Below are 19,309 nucleotides of genomic sequence, written 5' to 3'. Positions count from 1 at the left end.
CTATGCAAAAGCCTTTGACTGTGTGGACCACAGCAAACTATGGCAAGTCCTTAAAGAAATGGGAGTGCCTGACCACCTTATCTATCTCCTGAGAAATCTATACTTGGACAAGGAGCAACAATTAGAACTGGATATAGAACAATTGATTGGTTCAAAATTGGGAAAGGAGTACGACAAGGCTGTATATTATCCCCCTGCTTATTTAACTTCTATGCAGAATACATCATGCGAAAGGCTGGACTGGAGGAATCCCAAACTGGAATTAAGATTGCCGGAAGAATTCAACAACCTCCGATATGCAGATGATACCACTCTGATGGCAGAAAGTGAGGAGGAATGACGGTGAAGGAGGAGAGTGCAAAAAAAGGTCTGAAGCTCAACATAAAAAAAAACCCTAAGATCATGGCCACTGGTCCCATCTCCTCCTGGCAAATAGAAGGGGAAGATATGGAGGCAGTAAAAGATTTTACTTTCTTGGGCTCCATGATCACTGCAGATGAGGACAGCAGCCATAAAATTAAAAGACGCCTGCTTCTTGGGAGGAAAGCGATGACAAACCTTGACAGCATCTTAAAAAGCAGAGACATCATCACCTTGCCAACAAAAGTCCACATAGTCAAAGCTATGGTTTTTCCTGTAGTGATGTATGAGAGTGAGAACTGGACCATAAAGAAAGCTGACCACCGAAGAATTGATGCTTTTGAATTGTGGTGCTGGAGGAGACTCTTGAGAATCCCCTGGACTGCAAAGAGAACAAACCTATCAATTCTAAAGGAAATCAACCCTGAATGCTCACTTGAAGGACAGATCCTGAAGCTGAGGCTCCAATACTTTGGCCATCTCATGAGAAGAGAAGACTCCCTGAAAAAGACGCTGATGTTGGGAAAGTGTGAAGGCAAGAGGAGAAGGGGATGACAGAGGACGAGATGGTTGGACAATGTCACTGAATGGTTGGACAATATCACATGAATTTGACCCATATCCGGGAGGCAGTGGAAGATAGGAGGGCTTGGTGTGCTCTGGTCCATGGGGTTATGAAGAGTCAGACATGACTAAATGACTAAAGAACAACAACAAATGTAAATCAGAGCTCCCAGAATTCCCCAGGCAACTATACTGCTTAGGGAATTTTGGGGGATGTAGTCCAAAAGCACCAATCTGCACACTTCTAGTTATGAGCCCTTTTCCACTTAATAACTACAACCGTGTGTTATGCTATTTGGCAGTAGTATGGATCTCGCTTGCACAAACCTGTCCAAAGGCCCCAGACAGGACAGCTTTTGTGAAAACCAGGATCACTCATTTCCAACAAATGTCACATCATTACAAAGACGTATGTAGAAATATCACCCTTGGGAATGGTGAATAGGTATATGCAGAGGGAAAGCATTTGGGTTTGATTCATTTTAGCTTCTGTTCTTGAGCTCCAGACACCATGGGCCACTGCTGACTGGCCTACTCCCTCTCCACCTCAACCCCCAGGACACATTGCCTACCTTGGTAATCGTGGGGTTGCCGAGAAAGGAAGGAATAAGAAGCAATCTATGCCTCCATAAAGGCTGATGGTTGGCACCACTTAAGGCAGGCTTTGAAGCTGGCACCTGAGGCTAAGTCAGAAAGACATTGGAGAATACAAAAGAAAGAGGACAGCGTATCTGTGATGTGATTGCTTTCCCCTGAACTGAGTAGAAGTGGTTTAAATCTCCCCCTGTGGTTTTAAGCTTGCTGGATAAATTTGAAAGTCGATTTCATCGGGATGTTTTTGGGCTATGCCATCCCATCGTTCCTGACTATTGACTGTGTTACCTGGGGCTCATAAGAGTTGTAATAATAAACTACAGCAAGGCGTCAGATTGTGGAAGGTGGACCTGGCATAGCAGTGGTGGAACATGGGAAAGATGGTATCTTACCGTCTCTCTGTTTAGCCAAAAGGACATGCCAGCAGTGTTGGCCTTAATGCCCTTTCAAAGTGCAGAGCCCCCTTCATGCATATAATATGGGAATGAGGCCATAGTTTCCTTCAGAACACTGTGGAATACTCCAGGCCACTCTGAAAGCTGAAATTTGGGCACACCTGATGGGAAATACGGAGACGTCCATTTGTTCGTGAAATCCATGCTCAAGGAGTAAAAACAACTGTGGCTGTTTTTTTTTTAAAACTTATTTTCTAATAGCTCCACAGCTGATTTTTTCCCTTCCTTTTGGTTTGCTGATTTTTAAAGCTGCTGCCCGGATGTTAGTTCTAAAACAGGTCTCCTGTGCATGACTGTAGCATTTTGTCACTATTTCCTGCTTCCTTGTTTACGGAGAAAACCAAGGGTTGAGTCTATTCTTGTTAATAAAAGAATAATGGGGAGGTGGAAGGGGAGGAGGGGAGCAGAACAGTGAACCGACTGTTGAAAGTTAGTGTACACTTACAATGATGTTTGCCGCTGGTTTCCACTGGAACAGGCTTTCTCTTCTGGGATGCCCAGTGGGGAATGGAATGCCCAAGCTCTGGCTCTACAGCAAGAGGTCTAACTCACTGAGCTATCCAGCCAGCATAAAAAATGTATATAGATACAACTTCACCCCCATCCCAACCCTACAAAGCAAACAAGGAAGAGAGAGGGAAGGAGAGAGGTATGTATCTTCCTGTCCTTGGAGGTGGAGAGTCTTAATTATTTTAAGGATGGTGTTGCAGACGCTTCTGGCTTTTAAAGAAATCTGCAGTATATCGCATTCCTGTGTGAAGGGGCCATGGTAGTGTGATTACCAACAGACTTTCTGTTCTTCCTCCTAACTTACATGCATGCCCCCACCTTTCTTGCAATGAGCTCAGCGTGGTATATGCAGGCTCTCTTCCTCCCCATGTGATATGCTATGTGCTGTCAAGTCAAATTGGACTAATAATTATCCTAATAGGGTTTTGAAGATAAATGAGATATTTCAGGAGTGATTTGACTAGTACCCCTGCCACCACATTGTAACTTTCCGTGGCCTAGCAGAGATTTGAGCCCGGGTCCCTTGAGTCCTGACCCAACACGCTGTCCAATAAACCATATTATGTACCACCTTCCCCATGTTATCCCCCTATGATAAAATGGGTAGATCAGAGTAAGTGAAAATGACTGGCCCAAGGTCAGCTGGTTTTTTTTTTTTTTTTTTTTTTTTTTTTTTTTTTGTGGCTCCATAGGGCATAGGACAGGGGTGGGCAATTAATTTTTATAGGGGGGGCACATGAAAAATCTGAACGGTGTTCGGGGGCCGAACCAACTTTACTTAAAAATAAAATAAAACAGTGATGTTATGATTGTTTTTATTTTAAACTTGTTAATCTTCACAAATACTAAAGAGGGTTTTTGTGGTGTGTTAATGGCTTGAAAACGGGATGAGCACCGCCCCCTAGAGTCAGACACAACTGGACTAAAAATGTCAAGGGGAACCTTTACCTTTACCTTTGAAGATAAGCAACTGATCAACTTTAGACAAAAGCTATAAATGGTTTTGATGTTCAAAACTGTCTGTGGGCCGCACAGGAGCAGCTCACAGGCCGTATGTGGCCCTCAGGCTGCACTTTGCCGAAGTCTGGCATAGGACCTCAACTTCCCAAATCCATCACTCTACTCAGTACACCACACTAGCTCTAGCTCAATAATCTTTACCAGCATCTTTAGAATGGCAATGTCACTGTGGTGAGTCTTAAAACCAGGCCACACCCCCTTAGGCTGGGTAGTCTGGCCCTCACTAGTATTATCTCTCTCTCTCTCTCTCTCTCTCTCTCTCTCTCTCTCTCTCTCTCTCTCTCTCTGTGTGTGTGTGTGTGTGTACAAGGTGTTTTTATGTGAATACAGATACACTGTTCTATCATGAGTCCTACCAGATATAAGCCCTCCTCTTACACACACCATGCATCCATCTCTCAGACTGATATATACTTTGCTAGGATGTAATGATTAACTTTCTTGACTTTGGAGCCCTGCAGGGTTCCAAAGGGGGGGGGAAAGGGGGAGGTCGGAAGGGGGTGGCAGGCAATGCAAGGAGGAAGTGGGTGGGGCTGAAAGGGCTGCTCTTTAGAGAGGGCCATTCGGCACACACAAACCATGGACAGCTCCTGCTGAGCAAGGTTTGCTTCCTTGTTCTCTTGGACCCTGCCCGGGGCTCGGCTGGTGGAGAATTCCGTCCATGACCGTAGATCTATTGGCCTCTTTGTTCACAGGTGGTGAGTACTGACCCTGCCTTGGCATTTTCTTCACCTTGCCTGCCTCCTTGCCTGCCTGCTTCATTCTGGCACACCTATGAACACCCTTCTGCTGCTCTCCCCAGGCTCTGAGAGTGCTTTTCTTCCCCTCTATCAAATACAAAGACAGACATCCTTGAAATGTTTGTTTTCTGGGCAGAGAGCTTTTCCGTATTGTTACATAAACCAATCACCTCATTCCTTTGGGGAGACAGCTGCCGTCTGTAGGAAATCCCAATGTAAATTACATCTTTTTATTTTTATTTCAAGAGGAAGCGTCAAAAACATGTTCCGTCGCCTACTTCTTGTCCGCCTCCTCTCCAAAGCTTCCTGAGGAGACACAGCATCTGTGTGTGGAGACACTTTGATAAGATGAAGACAATTTCTTCTACAATTCAGTACACAGAAATTTAAGAAAAGTGGATGTGTGTGGGGGAGGGAGGCGGAGTGGTGGTGGGAGAGGGAATTTCTCTCTGTGCAACTGCTGTGTCACATTGAAGCTCTCGCAGTTGATTTTAAGTGCATAGGGATGTCCCAAGGTTCTATGGTGGTGCTGGATAAAGCGCTCTATCACTCTACGTGTTGCCAGAGGCAGTGGTATTATTGTCAGTACTGCTAGATGAAGATTCCCTTCTTCGGTGGAGACCCAGGATGGTTAGGTCATGGGTTATAAGAGAGTTATGAGCCTCACCGCCCGTGCACAGGCCGCCACCTCTGCCGCCGCCACCTCGTGGGGTTGCACTCAGTCCTTGGCCCCATGGGGGCAGCTCCCCTTCTCCACTGACGGGCGGCTCCTGGGCGGCCACTGAAGAGCAGCAGGTGGGTTGCCCACTGGGGGTGCCCAATGCCAACCCTCCCTCCAGTATGGGCACCGGCTCTGGCAGCTGCTCGCCGGGGCAGCTGTGTCGGGCTTTGACATTGGGGCTCCCACGGCCCTTGCTGTCGAAGTGCCGTGATAGCTGCCACACAGAGGGCGAGAGGCTCCACCAGGCCCGGCCAGCCAGTGCGGAGGCAGCACCGAAGGAAGGCGCGTGGCTGGGCGAGCGCCGCTGCTGCCTGATGGGCTCCTACGGGGACGGGGCATGGGGCGGAGGCCTCCTGGCACCAGGAGGCTGAGCCTGGCCCGGGCTGCTGTCGTGGCTGTGCCCGCCCCCCTCCACCTCAGTCCACCTCTGCCAGGTACTGGAAGGACAGGCTCCTCCTTGCCGGGGTGCTTCGGCCACTTGCCCTGGCCTCGCTGCCGCCGCCGCCTCGGCTACCCTACGCTGCCGGCCGGGGCCCATCGCCAGTCGCCAGCAGTCGTAGCTCAGTTGCAGCCGGGCCGGAGAAAGGGATGGGAAGGGGGCGATCGGACAGCTGGGTTCCCCCCCTCTGGGCAGAGGAGGAGGAGGAAGGAAAGGGGTTAGGGTCACGTCCTCATTACCCCCAGGATTTTCATTTTTACCCCATTTGGGGTAATTTACCCCTGTTCCCTGACCACTGCTCTAGGGCAGTGGTTCTTAACCTTTGTTACTCGGATGTTTTTGAACTGCAACTCCCAGAAACCCCAACCAGCACAGTTGGTGGTGAAGGCTTCTGGGAGTTGCAGTCCAAAACTCCTGAGTAACCCAAGGTTAAGAACCACTGCTCTAGGGGACCTGATGCGAGCTCGTGGACATTTTGTGTCTCCACTGATCTTTATCAAACACGGCTAAAATTAATCAAGTACCCATCCTGAGAAACACGTGGGAGGGACCAGAAATCAGCCGCAGAACACGTGGTTTGTATGTGGACAAAGTCTCTTTCAAGGGACATGTTAAATTCCCTGCTGGAGAAAGCCTATCAGAAAAGATAGTTCTGTGCTAGAAGGGTCAATGGTTTGTTTTATTTTGTGATCCTGCTTGTTTCTCCAGCAACACATGGTGGCCACTGGAGCGAAAGAGAATTGAAGCCAGGGGTCCAGGAGCGCTAGAGTCACAGTGTGTCTTTCCCATACAGAGGTACTTTTTTTCCAGCCATAGACAGGACTTTGCCCACCCCAGCAGCCACCCAGATGTTTTCAGCTTGAAAAAAAGAAGCAGCAAAGAGTAGCATGATCCTTTTAAGAATACCACTATTTTACCTTTATTAAACATGTGCTTGGGTGGAATATAACCCCTTCCTCAAATACTTTGAAGTTATGCAGCCATTTAAACTTGCACAGCTTACATGGGCTCCTGAGGCCAGGGAAGTACTTCCTCATCCTGCCCCTGCCCCCTGAAGATATGGTTGTTGACAAAGATGGCTCCTTTCAGGTATCGACTTGATTGGAGCTCAGCTGATAAAGTAATTGAGGTTTTATGGTCTTAGTGCAGAGTCCACGGGCAGCCTTCCAAGACAAAGGTGAAGGCTGGATCTTTTATGGGGTGCTATAAAACAAGGGGGTGGAGCTTTTATTTCATATGTGTGTATGTGTATTTTAAAGTAGCTGATGGTGTGCTGAACTCTTGATCTTAACAACAAGGTATTTGATTATAGTTCCTATTATTATCTATATAGATGCTGTACTTGGAACATAGTTTGAGGAAATGGGGGCTGCTTGGAGTCTGCTTTGGTATCTCTATGTTTTAGCCATAAATCACTCAGAAACCTCTTCCTTACACCTCCTTCGGGTGTATGTGAGCTAAGAGAGTATATATATTTGTGTTAAAATTTTGGGCTTCAGTCCCTAGTTTTGCCAGCCAAAAGGATCTCAGGCTACAGGCTAAGCCTTTACAGCCAGGTAGGGAATAGCCACCACAGCCAATAGTGAGGGATGATGGGACTCAGAGTCCAAAAAAGCATCTCAAAGGCCACACACACCCTACCTCTACCCTAGACAGCAGCTGCCACTGAAAATGGACAGCGCGGGGCTACATGAGTCAGTGATCTGAATACATGTTAGATTGCTGATGATCACTCGCTGCAAGAGTGAACTCAAGTGAAGCAAGCCAGTGGCAAGGGAACAAAAGGACAGGATCCACATGTGTAGGAGAAACCCAGGGCTGGCAAACATACAGGGGGAAAATGTTGCAACAGCTGCTTAGGGAAAAACTGCCCTCCTTCTCCAAAACAGCCCACGGAGGTGGGTTCATGCTGAGTAGGGAATGTCAAATGTTAGTTGGCAATGGGAAAAATGTGGGGCGGGTGGGATGAAGAGTAGTGTCTCAGAGGAGACTCTGAATTTAAGGATGAGCATCCTGCACATTTTGTTATAGGTCCCCATTTGTCCTGTTAAATATACACCTGCTGCACCTCTTATTAGTATTGCTAGATGGGTTGAGAGACACCTTCCAGCTGTAATTTTATGTGAGCTTTCTCAAGAGTAAGTCCTACTGTACGCACTGGAGATTACTTTTGAGAAAAGACTGCATAAGATTCCACTGTGGCTGTTTCACAGGAAGACAAAAACACTCCACAGAAGTATTTCTGAGATTGAGCATTTTTGCCTGTTTCAATGCTGACCTGTTTCAGTATTTTTCTTTTATCCAGGTAATGCTAGGCTTTCCTTGGTTCCAAAGCAGACAAAATCTGTTATTTTTATTAGGGGGGGGGGCAGTTGTCCCCTTCTGGGGCTGTTATGTTTGTTTGTTTGCTGTGATAGCTATAATTTAGCATTTTGGCTCTTACTGGAAAAGGTTCATCTCCCGGTTGTGGTCTCCCATCAGACGTTTTCAGTTCATGTTTTCTGTGAACCTACCACCCCAAACTACAGAAGAGAAGTTCTGTTCCAACAGGGAAGCACGTTCTCCTTCATACTTTTAAAAGGCATTCAAAGATTTCCTAACCAGAAGCAGTTTTTATAGAAGTGGCATTTTAAATGAGGGTTTGGATATGAGTGCAATAAGCCCCATGATAATCTGTGACCAACAGGGACCAACTGGAGGAAGGAAACTGGTGGAACTTTCCCCTCATTCTGTGCCTTTAGCTTTTCACTAAAGGCACAGAATTATCCTTGTGAGAGACCACCTCTTATTTTACAAATTATGCCCCTTGAGTCCAGTTACACCACGCCAACTTTGTGGGACTATCCTGCCATGCAAAAAATTACATTGATAAATTGGATGGCTTCAATGTTTGGGCAGAATTTGGCATTCAAAATCACTGAAAGATTTAGAAGGGACAGAGGATGTTCCAGCTGAAGAAGGAGTTAACTTTTCTAATATAAAAGGAGGTTGACAAACCATGTGGTGTGAAGCACTGTCACCCATTGTTTTCGGTCAACACTGGGGCAGAGCAAGATCCGTTTGTATTAAAGGAAAAGGAAAGGTGTATAATGGCAAGATTTCCTCCTCCTGGGAGAACACCTGGATGCGGGACAAATTAAAGGAAGACTTCTGTCATTGGCAGGCCTGTTATAAATATGAAGAATAGAACAGCAGAGAGGGAGGCTTAAACGTAAACCACACACGAACTGCCAAATTTTCTCCCCATCCCCCAGCATCAAAATTGTCTCAACCCAGGTTGCTTTGCATTGCAATATAAAGTCTGGATCCAGATTTATAGATTGGAACATGGTTAATTCGGAAACCAACCTTTGTGGAGGTGACAAGAGAGTTACAGTATTTTATTTGTGCAGATGAGATCCTGCAGCGTACACATACAGGTGTCCCCACTACATATTTCCCCCCTGTTCTTCTCTCTCATTTACACATCTGAACATTTTCTCTCTAGGTTTACATTTGTCTCCCATTTATTAAAAAACACACCATATTGTCACTTCTATATTTAACCCTTTGATGAGTATCCAGCTTTTTTTTTTTAAAAAAAATCCTTCTCCCCTCTCCCGTTTTGTTAGCTTCTTGCTGTTTAGAGATTTACCGTACTTACAATAAGTTCCCATTTTGAATCTTGAGATAGCAATGTGAAAAAGATCGACTTACCAAACTCAGCACTATTTCATACAAAAAGAAATGAAGTGTCTAAATGCTTAAAAAGCTAAAAATGTAAAGCATGTTGTAGAAATGTATGCTCAATTCTGGTACAGATTTGAAGTGCTTCAGGTTCTCTCCTTCTAGTTTTTCCCCCCAGTTCTGTATTTTAAGGTCCTCTACATCTTTCAGATTTAGGACTACTGTATTTGTTTGTTTGTTTGTGTATCCTGCCCAAATAGTGGCAGAGTTACTACTCTAGGCAGCAAACAAATCACAATAATGCAAAATACACAACAACTCAATTAAAAAAAAAAACACAAAAAGCATAATATTTAAAAATAAAATAACTAATAAAAAACAATGACTCTAAAATAATGTAAAATATTGAATGCAGTAGGACTAAGGCTCAATGTATATTTAGTTTCCCCATTTCCCCTCTGTACTCAAAATAAAATAAAAAAAATGCAACCCAAGGGGTCAGACTGCAGTGTAAAAGTTATGGTTTTTTTTCTTTGCTAGTAGGGTGTATTGGTATGTGCTTGTTTATTTTGGAGGTGACAAAATGATAGGAAAATAAATAGTTAAGGAACACCTCTCTCATCATCTTCCTTATGAAATGAAATTTTGGCAACTGAACTCTGTGTGAGAGAGGAAGAGGAGAGAATGGGCAGGATACAGTTATTAGGGTGCTTCGGTCCCACTTTAATAGCCATGGCTCCATCCTAAGGAATCATGGGATTTGTAGTTTGGTGAGGGACTGAGATTTCTCTGCTAGAGAGGTCTGGTCCTGTAGCTAATGGAAGTGCACTCAAGCTCTTTAGCAGCAATTTCTACATACTTCACTAAACTGCAAGTCCACGGATTCTGTGGTACATAGCCGTGTTCGCTGAAGTGGTTGCTGAAGATGTATTTTAAAAAATGGAGTATACCTGACATTGTAGTATTACACCTGTGATAGTCAGGTTGTTGCCTGAGTGTAAAACAGAGAGTGGGGGCTAAGGAAGTCTCTTTTTCTTGGCATTGTCTGACAATCTTCATGCAAGCCTCACTTTAGAAATGATTTAGATGCTCTCTGAGATAGGAGATTGCTGTTTACCTAAGAAAAGACTCAGCGAGCAGGTCTGATACAGCTGCATCAGCAGCACTGACGGAGAGGTTCCTGTTAGCACGGTCATTACCCTGGCTTGTTAAAAAGGGTGTTCAGGTAGTTGAATTTATTGAATGCTGTGATTTGTCCTTTGTAACTTGTGTAATTCCCAGCTCATTTAAAATGCCTCCTAGTAGAGGCAGAAAGGTAAATAAGTGTTGTGTGCGCCTTATGGAGAGCCACACTCTGAAGAGAACCTGGGCTAGAGTTGCTCAAAGCCAGTACTCCTGGAGTATCGTGGAAGTACTTTCTTCTTCTCTTCCAGACAGTGTGGTGTGGTGGTTAGAGCACTTTGCTGCAGGAAGGACTCTGATTCTGCTTTTCTTGCCATGTGGGCGATGGAGCCATTATCTTATGGCCGCCACAGAGGAGGACAGTGGAACGGTTTTCTAATCAACACAGCTGTCGCCCCCTCTCCTCTACTGCCATTATTCAATGAAATTGTTCTAAATACATCTTAAGGAGAAGCATAATCACAACTGGAAGGGTTCTTCGAGGTTTAGTTATTACTATTCAGTGTGCTTAAGAGGCACGTTCTCAAAAACGAAAAAGATGTTGGTTTTCCCAGCATTTGGTGAAATGCTGGCATGTCAGTTTCATGTAGGTTCACTATTGTGGTGTCGAGGCTGGAAAGCAGCTGGGCACCCTTCCTTTGGACTATAGCTCCCAGAATCCCCCAACATTTTATAAAGCCTGAGTCAGAGTGCTAAACCAGGAGTATGAAATTTGAGGTTCAAACTCCCAAAGTAGATTAGTCAAAGGCAAGGTATCTCTGGGTGATGGAACTTCTTGGAGAATGTCTGTTGGGTGTCTCTTCTTTGAACTGCTGATGCTTCTCGGCAATGGGCATAGTCAAGAGAGTATGTCTGTCACTCCTGACAAGCAATGTCCTGAGAGCACCAATTCCATGACTACCCACAAAGTGAGGTCAAAGGTTCTTTCTCCCCTTCAAGGAAGGAGAGCTGTCCTCATGTCCCCACCAATCTCTGAGATCTTCTAAGTCCTGAAAGGGTGGGGGTCTTCTCTTGATCCTACTGCCATTGAAGGGCAATTTGGCAGAAAATCAGAATCTGCGCAGTGTCACAAAGCAGGCAACGACAGCTGTGAGCATCAACCAAAGCAGATAAGTAACCAAAACCATAGGAAGATGATCTAGGCTGCTTCTGTCTAGGATGGTCAAAGCCATGACTGGAAAAACATTCTAATTGATACAGGTGACACTGTATGCAAATCCTGGCTGTCAGTTATACGGCCAAATTGTTCTCCGACCAGAGAGTTGTTCTATTAAACAGCTTTCATGAAGTAGTTGTGTTAGTTGGGGCAAGCATATCAGGCAAAAAAAAGGGGGGGGGAGAGGAGTGGGTGGGAATCCTGAAACCAAAATCAAGAGACAAAAACTATGGGGCACCTGAAAAAGTGGATTTAATCCATGAAAGTTCACATTATAATATAGCAACTAGCCTTTAATGTGCCACAATGTTTCTGTAGTAACATTCTGTTATTCATTCAAAGAAGATCTGTCACCTAATGACTGAAGATGGTAGTGCAGGTAAAAGGCTGATTTTAATGATATTGTCTGTCTACACACTATCTCTTTTGGAGCAGGCTGGTGTGAGTTAAATAGAATCACTTTGGGTCAGGTAGAAGTGTAATATGCCATTTTGTGCAGTTTTTGCATCCAAATGGCACATCGCACCTCGATGATCAAGCAACCCTATTTGGTCCAGCTGCTATCATTTGTAGCCAGACCAAATAGGGACATGGTGGCACTGCAGGTTAAATTGCAGAAGCCTCTGTGCTGCAAGATTGGAAGATCAGTAGTCGTGCAGCAGGGTGAGCGCCCATCGCTTGTCCCAGCTCCTGCCAACATAGCAGTTTGAAAGCATGCAAACACAAGTAGATAAATAGGTACCACCTCGGTGGGAAGGTAATGGTGTTCCGTGTCTAGTCACGCTGGCCATGTGATCACAGAAACTCTCTATGGACAAATGCTGGCTCTACGGCTTGGAGACGGGGATGAACACCACCCCCTAGAGTTAAACACAACTGGACTAAATGTCAAGGGGAACCTTTACTATCACTTATGCTTCTCGGCAAAAGGATTTTCCCTTTCCATTGCTTTGCTGCAGCCATGTGGAATTTGACAAGGGGAAGAGATTAGCTGGAGAAAAGGATCAAACCTTCCCTCAACCACCACCACCACCACCAATATCCAAGCCCAGAGTGATGCCACCTCCAAGTACAGTCTGGATGAGAGCCTTCCAGCTGTGAAAGAAAAGAGCCTCAAACTGAGGGGGGGGGTGTACCCAAAAGGTGAAGGACTGTGGAATGTACCCCTTCTCCCTCCCTCCTTCCTTTCCTTGAATTCTCTTGGCTGTGGGCATTGGGATCTGGCTGGATCTCCCTGGCTCCAACTGGCACATTTTCCCTCAGCCCACGCACCCTTGTGGTCCTGCTGCCACTGCCTCTCCATGTGGAGTCACTGCCCAGATCTCTGCCTCTCATGGCTGCCACACCTTCCACTTCCTTCGTTGCCTTCCTGTCTGCCTACGTACCTGGTTTGCAACTGGGGCTTGGGCTCAGTGTGAATCTGGCAGCAACCTTCCCACATGATTACTGGCTGCATGCAGTGGGCAGGCTGGTCTCTCCAGGCTTGGCAAAATATTCTTAAAGAATATAACAGACTGTGGATGATGCAAATGCATCACTTGTAAAAAAAATTAAACAATATATTTTTCTTTGCCTGGTCTTAAACGGCCAGTTGAAACAGATGGATAACTGAGGCGTTGCATCAGCAATTGTTAGTGACAGTCACTTAAAAAAAAAATCACTTCCTCTGCTCCTCTGCCAAGGAACAGAGGAAGAGTTAAGTTTGCTTATTAAATCACTTTGTTGTTTAGTCTTTAATTCATGGTCGACTCTTCGTGACCCCATGGACCAGAGCACGCCAGGCCCTCCTGTCATCCACTGCCTCCCGGATTTGGGTCAAATTCATGTTGGTTGCTTTGATGACACTGTCCATCCATCTCGTTCTCTGTCATCCCCTTCTCCTCTTGCCTTCACACTTTCCCCAACATCAGGGGCTTTTCCAGGGAGTCTTCTCTTCTCATGAGATGGCCACAGTATTGGAGCCTCAGCTCTAATACTTTGTTAAGTCACTTTACACTATGGTAAATTGACAGTTGAAGGGCCCTTGACAGCTTTGACAACTGCAAGGCTTACTTTTGGCCTGTTTCTAGCGACCACGTGCTGGAAATGGACAAAACCAGGGTGATCCTAATAATAAATGTGTGCCATCAAGTCACTTCTGACTTACAGTGACCCTTTTTAGGCTTTCCCATTTAGAGAATACACAGAAGTATATTTCCCATTCCCTTCTTCTGGGGATGCCCTGGGATTGTGCAGTTTGCCCAAGGCCACACTGGCTGGCTCTACTCAGAGAAGGCAAATGGGAGAATTGTACTCCCAGTGTCAGGCTCCCTAAAAAGATACCTAAACCACCAAGTTATCCAACCAACTAGAGTGGTCCAACCTACAGAAGAAGATGATGATGATGATGATGATGAAGAAGAAGAAATCCCTTAAAGGGGCTTAGAAGGGTGTAGGTAGGAATGCTCTGAGGACCATTTGGTTCTCTCCGACAATTACATCATCTGATCACCAGAAAAAAGATCAAACCAACCCATCCCCAGAGCAGATTAAACTGGAGAGAGATGCATGTATGAAAATACAGTATCGTTTATTATAATAGGGATAATAAGAGTAAGAAGTCCAATTGGATCATTTAAAATTCTAGACAATGCCTTACATGATTACTCAGAAGTAAAGCCCAAGTGAATGGATAAGTAGTATAAGAGAGCAATCCTGGCCACTCCTTGACAGCCGCACTTGTTCTCTTCCTGTTGGGTGAACTTAACTCTTAGGTAAAACAGATTTTTCTAGCTATTTTTTAAAAGCTTCAGAAACATTCATGGAGGCTCATTCTATGCCCGGATGCACAAAGAAGACAAAAGGGCAGTTCAGACTATGGACTCTGATAACAAGCAGGATCTGTACAGCTGAATCCTTCCAGTAGTGTCTAGTACCCTGGGACAGATAGGCCAGTACCCCCATCTCAGCATTAAGCTACCCTAGCAAGCTCCTTCTTCCCTACCTCTTTACTAGAGACAGATGGTGTCAGAGGCCTACCTGGATTCCCCTCCTGCTGAAGTTTCAGTTTCACTAGCTGTATGTGAGAGGGGAGGAAAAGGAAGAGAGAAACTGGAATGAACTGCTCCCCCTTCCTCTACCTGATCAGCCATGATGGGTGCCAGATGCTGCTGGATCCTATTCTATGAATTTTAATGAGACCTATGCCCAAGTAGAGGAACCTTAATGGCAGAGTGGGCTTCTGTTTGCAATTTATGTATCTACAAAGGCCGGCATGGTAAATCTCGTCGTTGGGCTCTGAGGCAGATACCGTAGATGAGCAACACAGGATAGTGTCCCAGACTGCCTCTTCAATACTCTAGTGCTCGTCTCCTGTTCAGAGGATAAGGGAAATAGCATAAGCTTCCCCAGCAACAGCTGGCCCCTTGTTGCATCACCAAGCACACAAGCGGCTGGTCCATCAGTCTCACAATTAGTGTGAGACCAGGCATGCAACAAAGGGCTTGTCAGAGAGAGGGGAATGCTAACGTAGCAGCTCTTCCGCAAGCAGGTAGTGCAACAGGATCCTGGCCAGGGATGTGGAACTGAGCAATGACAGGAGGGGTTAGACATCATTTTGAAGAACTCCTCGGAGCTGCAAGAACTCTGGTGGTTCAGAGCAGGATGTTGGGCAGCCAAGAACAGTCATAGAAAGCATTGGTGGTGGAAGCAGAAGAGCCACACCATCTCCTCCTAAAGCATATCTGAGCAGGCCAACCTTTGGTCTTCCCTACATTTCACTCAATTGCTTCTTTCGTAGATTAATGGAATTGTAAAGTTGGCTGTGAACCTGTTGGCGTGGGGCCAAAACCCCAGAGGCTTAATGAGGCTCTGGCCTGAAAAAAACTTCTTAAGAGTCCAGTTGAAATGAGAAGCTTGGCAAGAGCACTCTGTTTAAAAGACAAGCCTTGAAAACTAAGGACACTAGTTATACAGAGTCTCTTATCAGACTGCTTCCATTCCTCCCACTTAAATTTAGCAAAGTAAGAGACTTAGACATGGGACAAAACAACATGAGAGAGTCCTTAGTGATTATAATATAGTATATTGGATATGGCTAAACATATATACATGGCAAGATACATTTGGCATTACAACATTCAGAGCAATGATATAGAAGTAAATGGCCACCAGACTTACTGCTGAGTGGCAAATGGTCTGCTCTGTCTCTGTTACATTTATACCCACAACAACCAATCACATTTCACCATTTACAGCTGGTCTTTCTTAACAATCAAGCATTACATCATCTTGTTACACCTGTATGCTGTTGGTCATTACACTGGCTTTTACTCTACATTGGTGACTCTGCACTTTCATTACAATATTAAAATTTAACTCTCTGCTCACCAAAAGAACAAAATTCTGACAGAACTAAGAGTCATCTATCCAATCTCTGTGGTGGTGGGGAGGGAAGAGGCAGGGTTTGTGATTATCCTATCTTGCTTGCATCTACTTCTCATTATAGAGCACAGAGTAGAGATTCAGAATCTCTGTTTGGCTTTTGTTTTGAACTTAAAGTTTGGCATAGCATCTTATATTCAAAAATGCATCATCGGCTTTCATAAATGGGAGCTCACATCATTGGATGTATGAAATGTTATTCTCACACTGTAGATACATTTTTAATTTGTTTTTTTAAATAAATTATTTCAATCCTGCGTTATCTCCCAAGATCTTGCTGCAGGGTTAAATAATAATAAAAAATAAACAATATAAAGCAACAATTTGAAACAGTTGAAACAATTTACAACAGGGTAAAACAATATACATTGTATATACTACAACAGAGATCACTCAGGAAAACTATAATCACAAAGTTTTGCAATAGAAGTAAAGAATTTAAAGCAAAGCTCTCTCCCCTCCCAGCTCTCTAAATGTTTTTGACTGCAGCTGCTATAATCCAGTTGATTGGGGATTTGGGAAATTGAAGTACAAAACATCTGGAGGGCCAAAATTTGCCCACTCTTGTTCCAAGGAGCAACCCATCGGATAAATCTTTGCTGCTGTGTTTTCAATACCAGTGATTCCCAATCCTGGTTCCCCAGAGGTTCTTGTGCTGGCTAGGATATCTAGGAGTTGCAATCCAAAAAAACATCTGGAGACCTAGCTTTGGGAGCTCCAGTTCTATAAGATCCTATTGATGCTTCTGTGGAATAAAGTCCCAAGGAGAGAATGCAATAGCACTTACTCCCAGATGTGCATGTATTGGACTGCAACTATCATTACAAGAGATGTAAGAGCCTTTCGCAAACGCTTGAGCCACTCTTCCTGGTTGTGAATGTGGGAAGAAAGGAGGGAGGCTCAGACCTCTGCCATGCATTTCTTGTTTGTGCTTGCATGCACCTAACCACCTAGGAATGGGACAGATGAATGGAGCTTATTGCTGTGGCACTGTCTTTACCTTGCATATTCATCAAACCTTCAATGTCTGAAAAGGCTTTTGTAATATTTCCTGTATTACTGACACACAGGCATAGCACAAGCAATATATGCAGCCAGGAACTCTTTAAATATATTTGCCCCACATTACATTTGAGAAAATGTTACATCCCAAGGTGCATTGCCAGTGTTCACCTTTCTCTGGTTTTCTAACAGCATAAAACATGTTTCTCAGACACAGTCTGACAAGCAAACATTCATCTCCATACCAACACTGCAGGCCAATTGCCCATTTTGGAAACACAGATAGCAAGTAATGGGCCACAACCATCTGGAGCTACACAAAACCCCCAGTCCATCCATCCATAATAATAATAAATTCTCATAGTAATCAGGAAGCAAAGTCACAATAATGTAACAGAGAGGGTGTTTTTGATTGATTATTAATATGATGATGAAACATAAAAGGAGAAGCAGTCTCCAGAGATGCATCCGTGCAGACCATAGTACAGATCTGGTTTTGTTCTGCTTGTGACAGCACAGAATTTTAGAAAAAAATAATAACTGGGAGTGAGTTCAAAGTTGATGAAAGAGATGCAACCTCTGAATTTTGCAACAAACAGAAATACACACAAGGTGTCAGAATCTATAGCTGATCTATCAAGCTGTGATACAGAGCAACATTTCTACACATCTGCTCTCTTATTCCAAAAACTCACACTGGGCTCTCTTGTCATACAAAACTGCCCTTTATTGTCAACCTGATTTCGGTCCATGCCAAGAGTTTGCCACACATTATCAACTATGCTGGGAAGGTTCCTGTTCCTCTAGCAAGGCTCTCGGCTTTTAACCTTCTTGTCCCGTTGACTTGCAGGCTGTCCTTTGTGTCTGGAATTCCTGTCCCCCACAAAGCCATGGAGGCCATGGTTCATCTTGACACAACTGGGTTGGGAGACCTGGTGCTGCTGGACCCCTTGACAGAAGACACCTTGATGAGGAATCTGGAGGAACGCTTCCAGCACAAGGAAATCTATGTAAGAAGGGTGGGAAGAAAGTGTGTGTGTGTGGGGGGGGGGGGGGACAGACAAAACGTAACTGTGGGAAGATGGAGATTTGAAAGGAGGAACAGTATGGGATGATATGGGGCATTTTAGTGGCTACTTAGGCTTTGTTGAAACAGAAAATACATCAAAACCCCTCAGGAAGAAGGCATAAAATGTGCATATGTAAATTTATTAATGCACGGTTCAGTATAATTACTACAATATAAATAGACATATTACAATGTATTTTACCTTAGTAGGGAAGACTGGGACCAGTATGTCTGGTCCTCGGTCCACTGCCCAGATGCTCACTGTGGATCTGTGATGCCAAGGTCCTGCCCTGCTCTCCCTTCTAAGGATCTTTATTTTTAAATTGGATTTAGACTAGGTTGGATGCCTAGTGTGATGTAGTGGACAGAGTGACAGACTAGGGCTCAGGAGACCTGGGTTCAAACCCCATTTGGCTATGGAACTGACTGTGTGGTGTGTGAATGGCACTGGTAAGACCACTCATTCAATATGTATCTCACGTTGGAAGCGTTCTTAGGTTGGCAAGAAGTTGATTATGACTTGAAGGCACATAACATAGCATAGACTAAGTTATAGATTGGTTATGTTGAAACAAGGTAGGTGTGAGGATCTTTCAGTATTTTGAATCTCAACTCCCAGAAATCCCAGCCACCTTTGACGAGCTGTAGGAGTTGTTGCCCAAAACATCTGGAGGGGCAAGGGTTCCCGACCCTCCAGAAGAGAACACCTTCTCTAAAGTGGGACGCATGGTCATTTTTTACATGCAACACAAGCCTGCACATGTTTACTCAGAAGTAGATTCTACTGTGTGTTGAATGTGGCCTAGTCCCTGGGACCGGAACAGGAAATTTATGCCTTAAAAAGTGGTTCCCAGTCATGGGTCTCCAGATGTTGTTAGGCTTCATTCCCCAGAAACCTCATGGGCAATGACAAGAGATTCCTGGAACCCTATATTATAGTCCAACAATATAGGTGGCCCGTTAAGCTTGGGAACCATGATGTTATTGATATTATATGTGTTAACTGGACTATAGTTCACATCATCAGATAAACAGTATACTAGTTAGCTGCATCCAGGGGGCTGCTCACCCTAGTGAGAAAGTGTGGGGTCATTGAATAACTGTGTGCATGTGTGTCTTTTAAAAGATGTTTAATTAAATGCTTTATGCTTATTTTATTTAAATATTTTGCTTCACAAGCATGTCTGAAGTAAACAAATATAATTCACAATCTGAAGGAAAGAACTTTAATATTTCGTGTGTGTGTGTGTGTGTGTGTGTGTGTGTGTGTGTGTTTGCACTGCCATGTGTTAATAACTTATTTGTACCAGAATCATCTTTTTATTTACAGAATACAGGGAGGGGTTTATGTGAAGAGAAAACAACACCAGTTTGAAGCAGTTTTATCTTTAAACAGGGTTGTACTGGTT

At 44.5% G+C, this 19,309-nt stretch overlaps 1 protein-coding gene across 2 annotated transcripts in view; it reads left to right on the top strand.

Moving 5' to 3' along the window:
• The first annotated feature begins 4,043 nt into the window (after nucleotides 1-4,043).
• LOC110074448 (unconventional myosin-Ia) overlaps nucleotides 4,044-19,309 on the top strand; it is an 81,770-nt gene continuing 66,504 nt past the window's right edge. The window contains exons 1-2 of one of the 2 annotated variants that reach the window (XM_072991140.2): nucleotides 4,044-4,201; nucleotides 17,682-17,841. In XM_072991140.2, the coding sequence (XP_072847241.2) occupies nucleotides 17,722-17,841 (120 nt within the window). In that variant the 5' untranslated portion in view covers nucleotides 4,044-4,201; nucleotides 17,682-17,721. Of the gene's footprint in view, nucleotides 4,202-13,409; nucleotides 17,842-19,309 lie in introns of those variants that run through there. The other variant, XM_072991141.2, reaches the window with a different exon arrangement.

This window comes from Pogona vitticeps, chromosome 2, assembly GCF_051106095.1.
Source record: "Pogona vitticeps strain Pit_001003342236 chromosome 2, PviZW2.1, whole genome shotgun sequence".
Taxonomy (NCBI): domain Eukaryota; kingdom Metazoa; phylum Chordata; class Lepidosauria; order Squamata; family Agamidae; genus Pogona; species Pogona vitticeps.
Note: the sequence above shows the minus strand (reverse complement) of the source record. Positions and strands in the feature narration are given on the sequence as shown.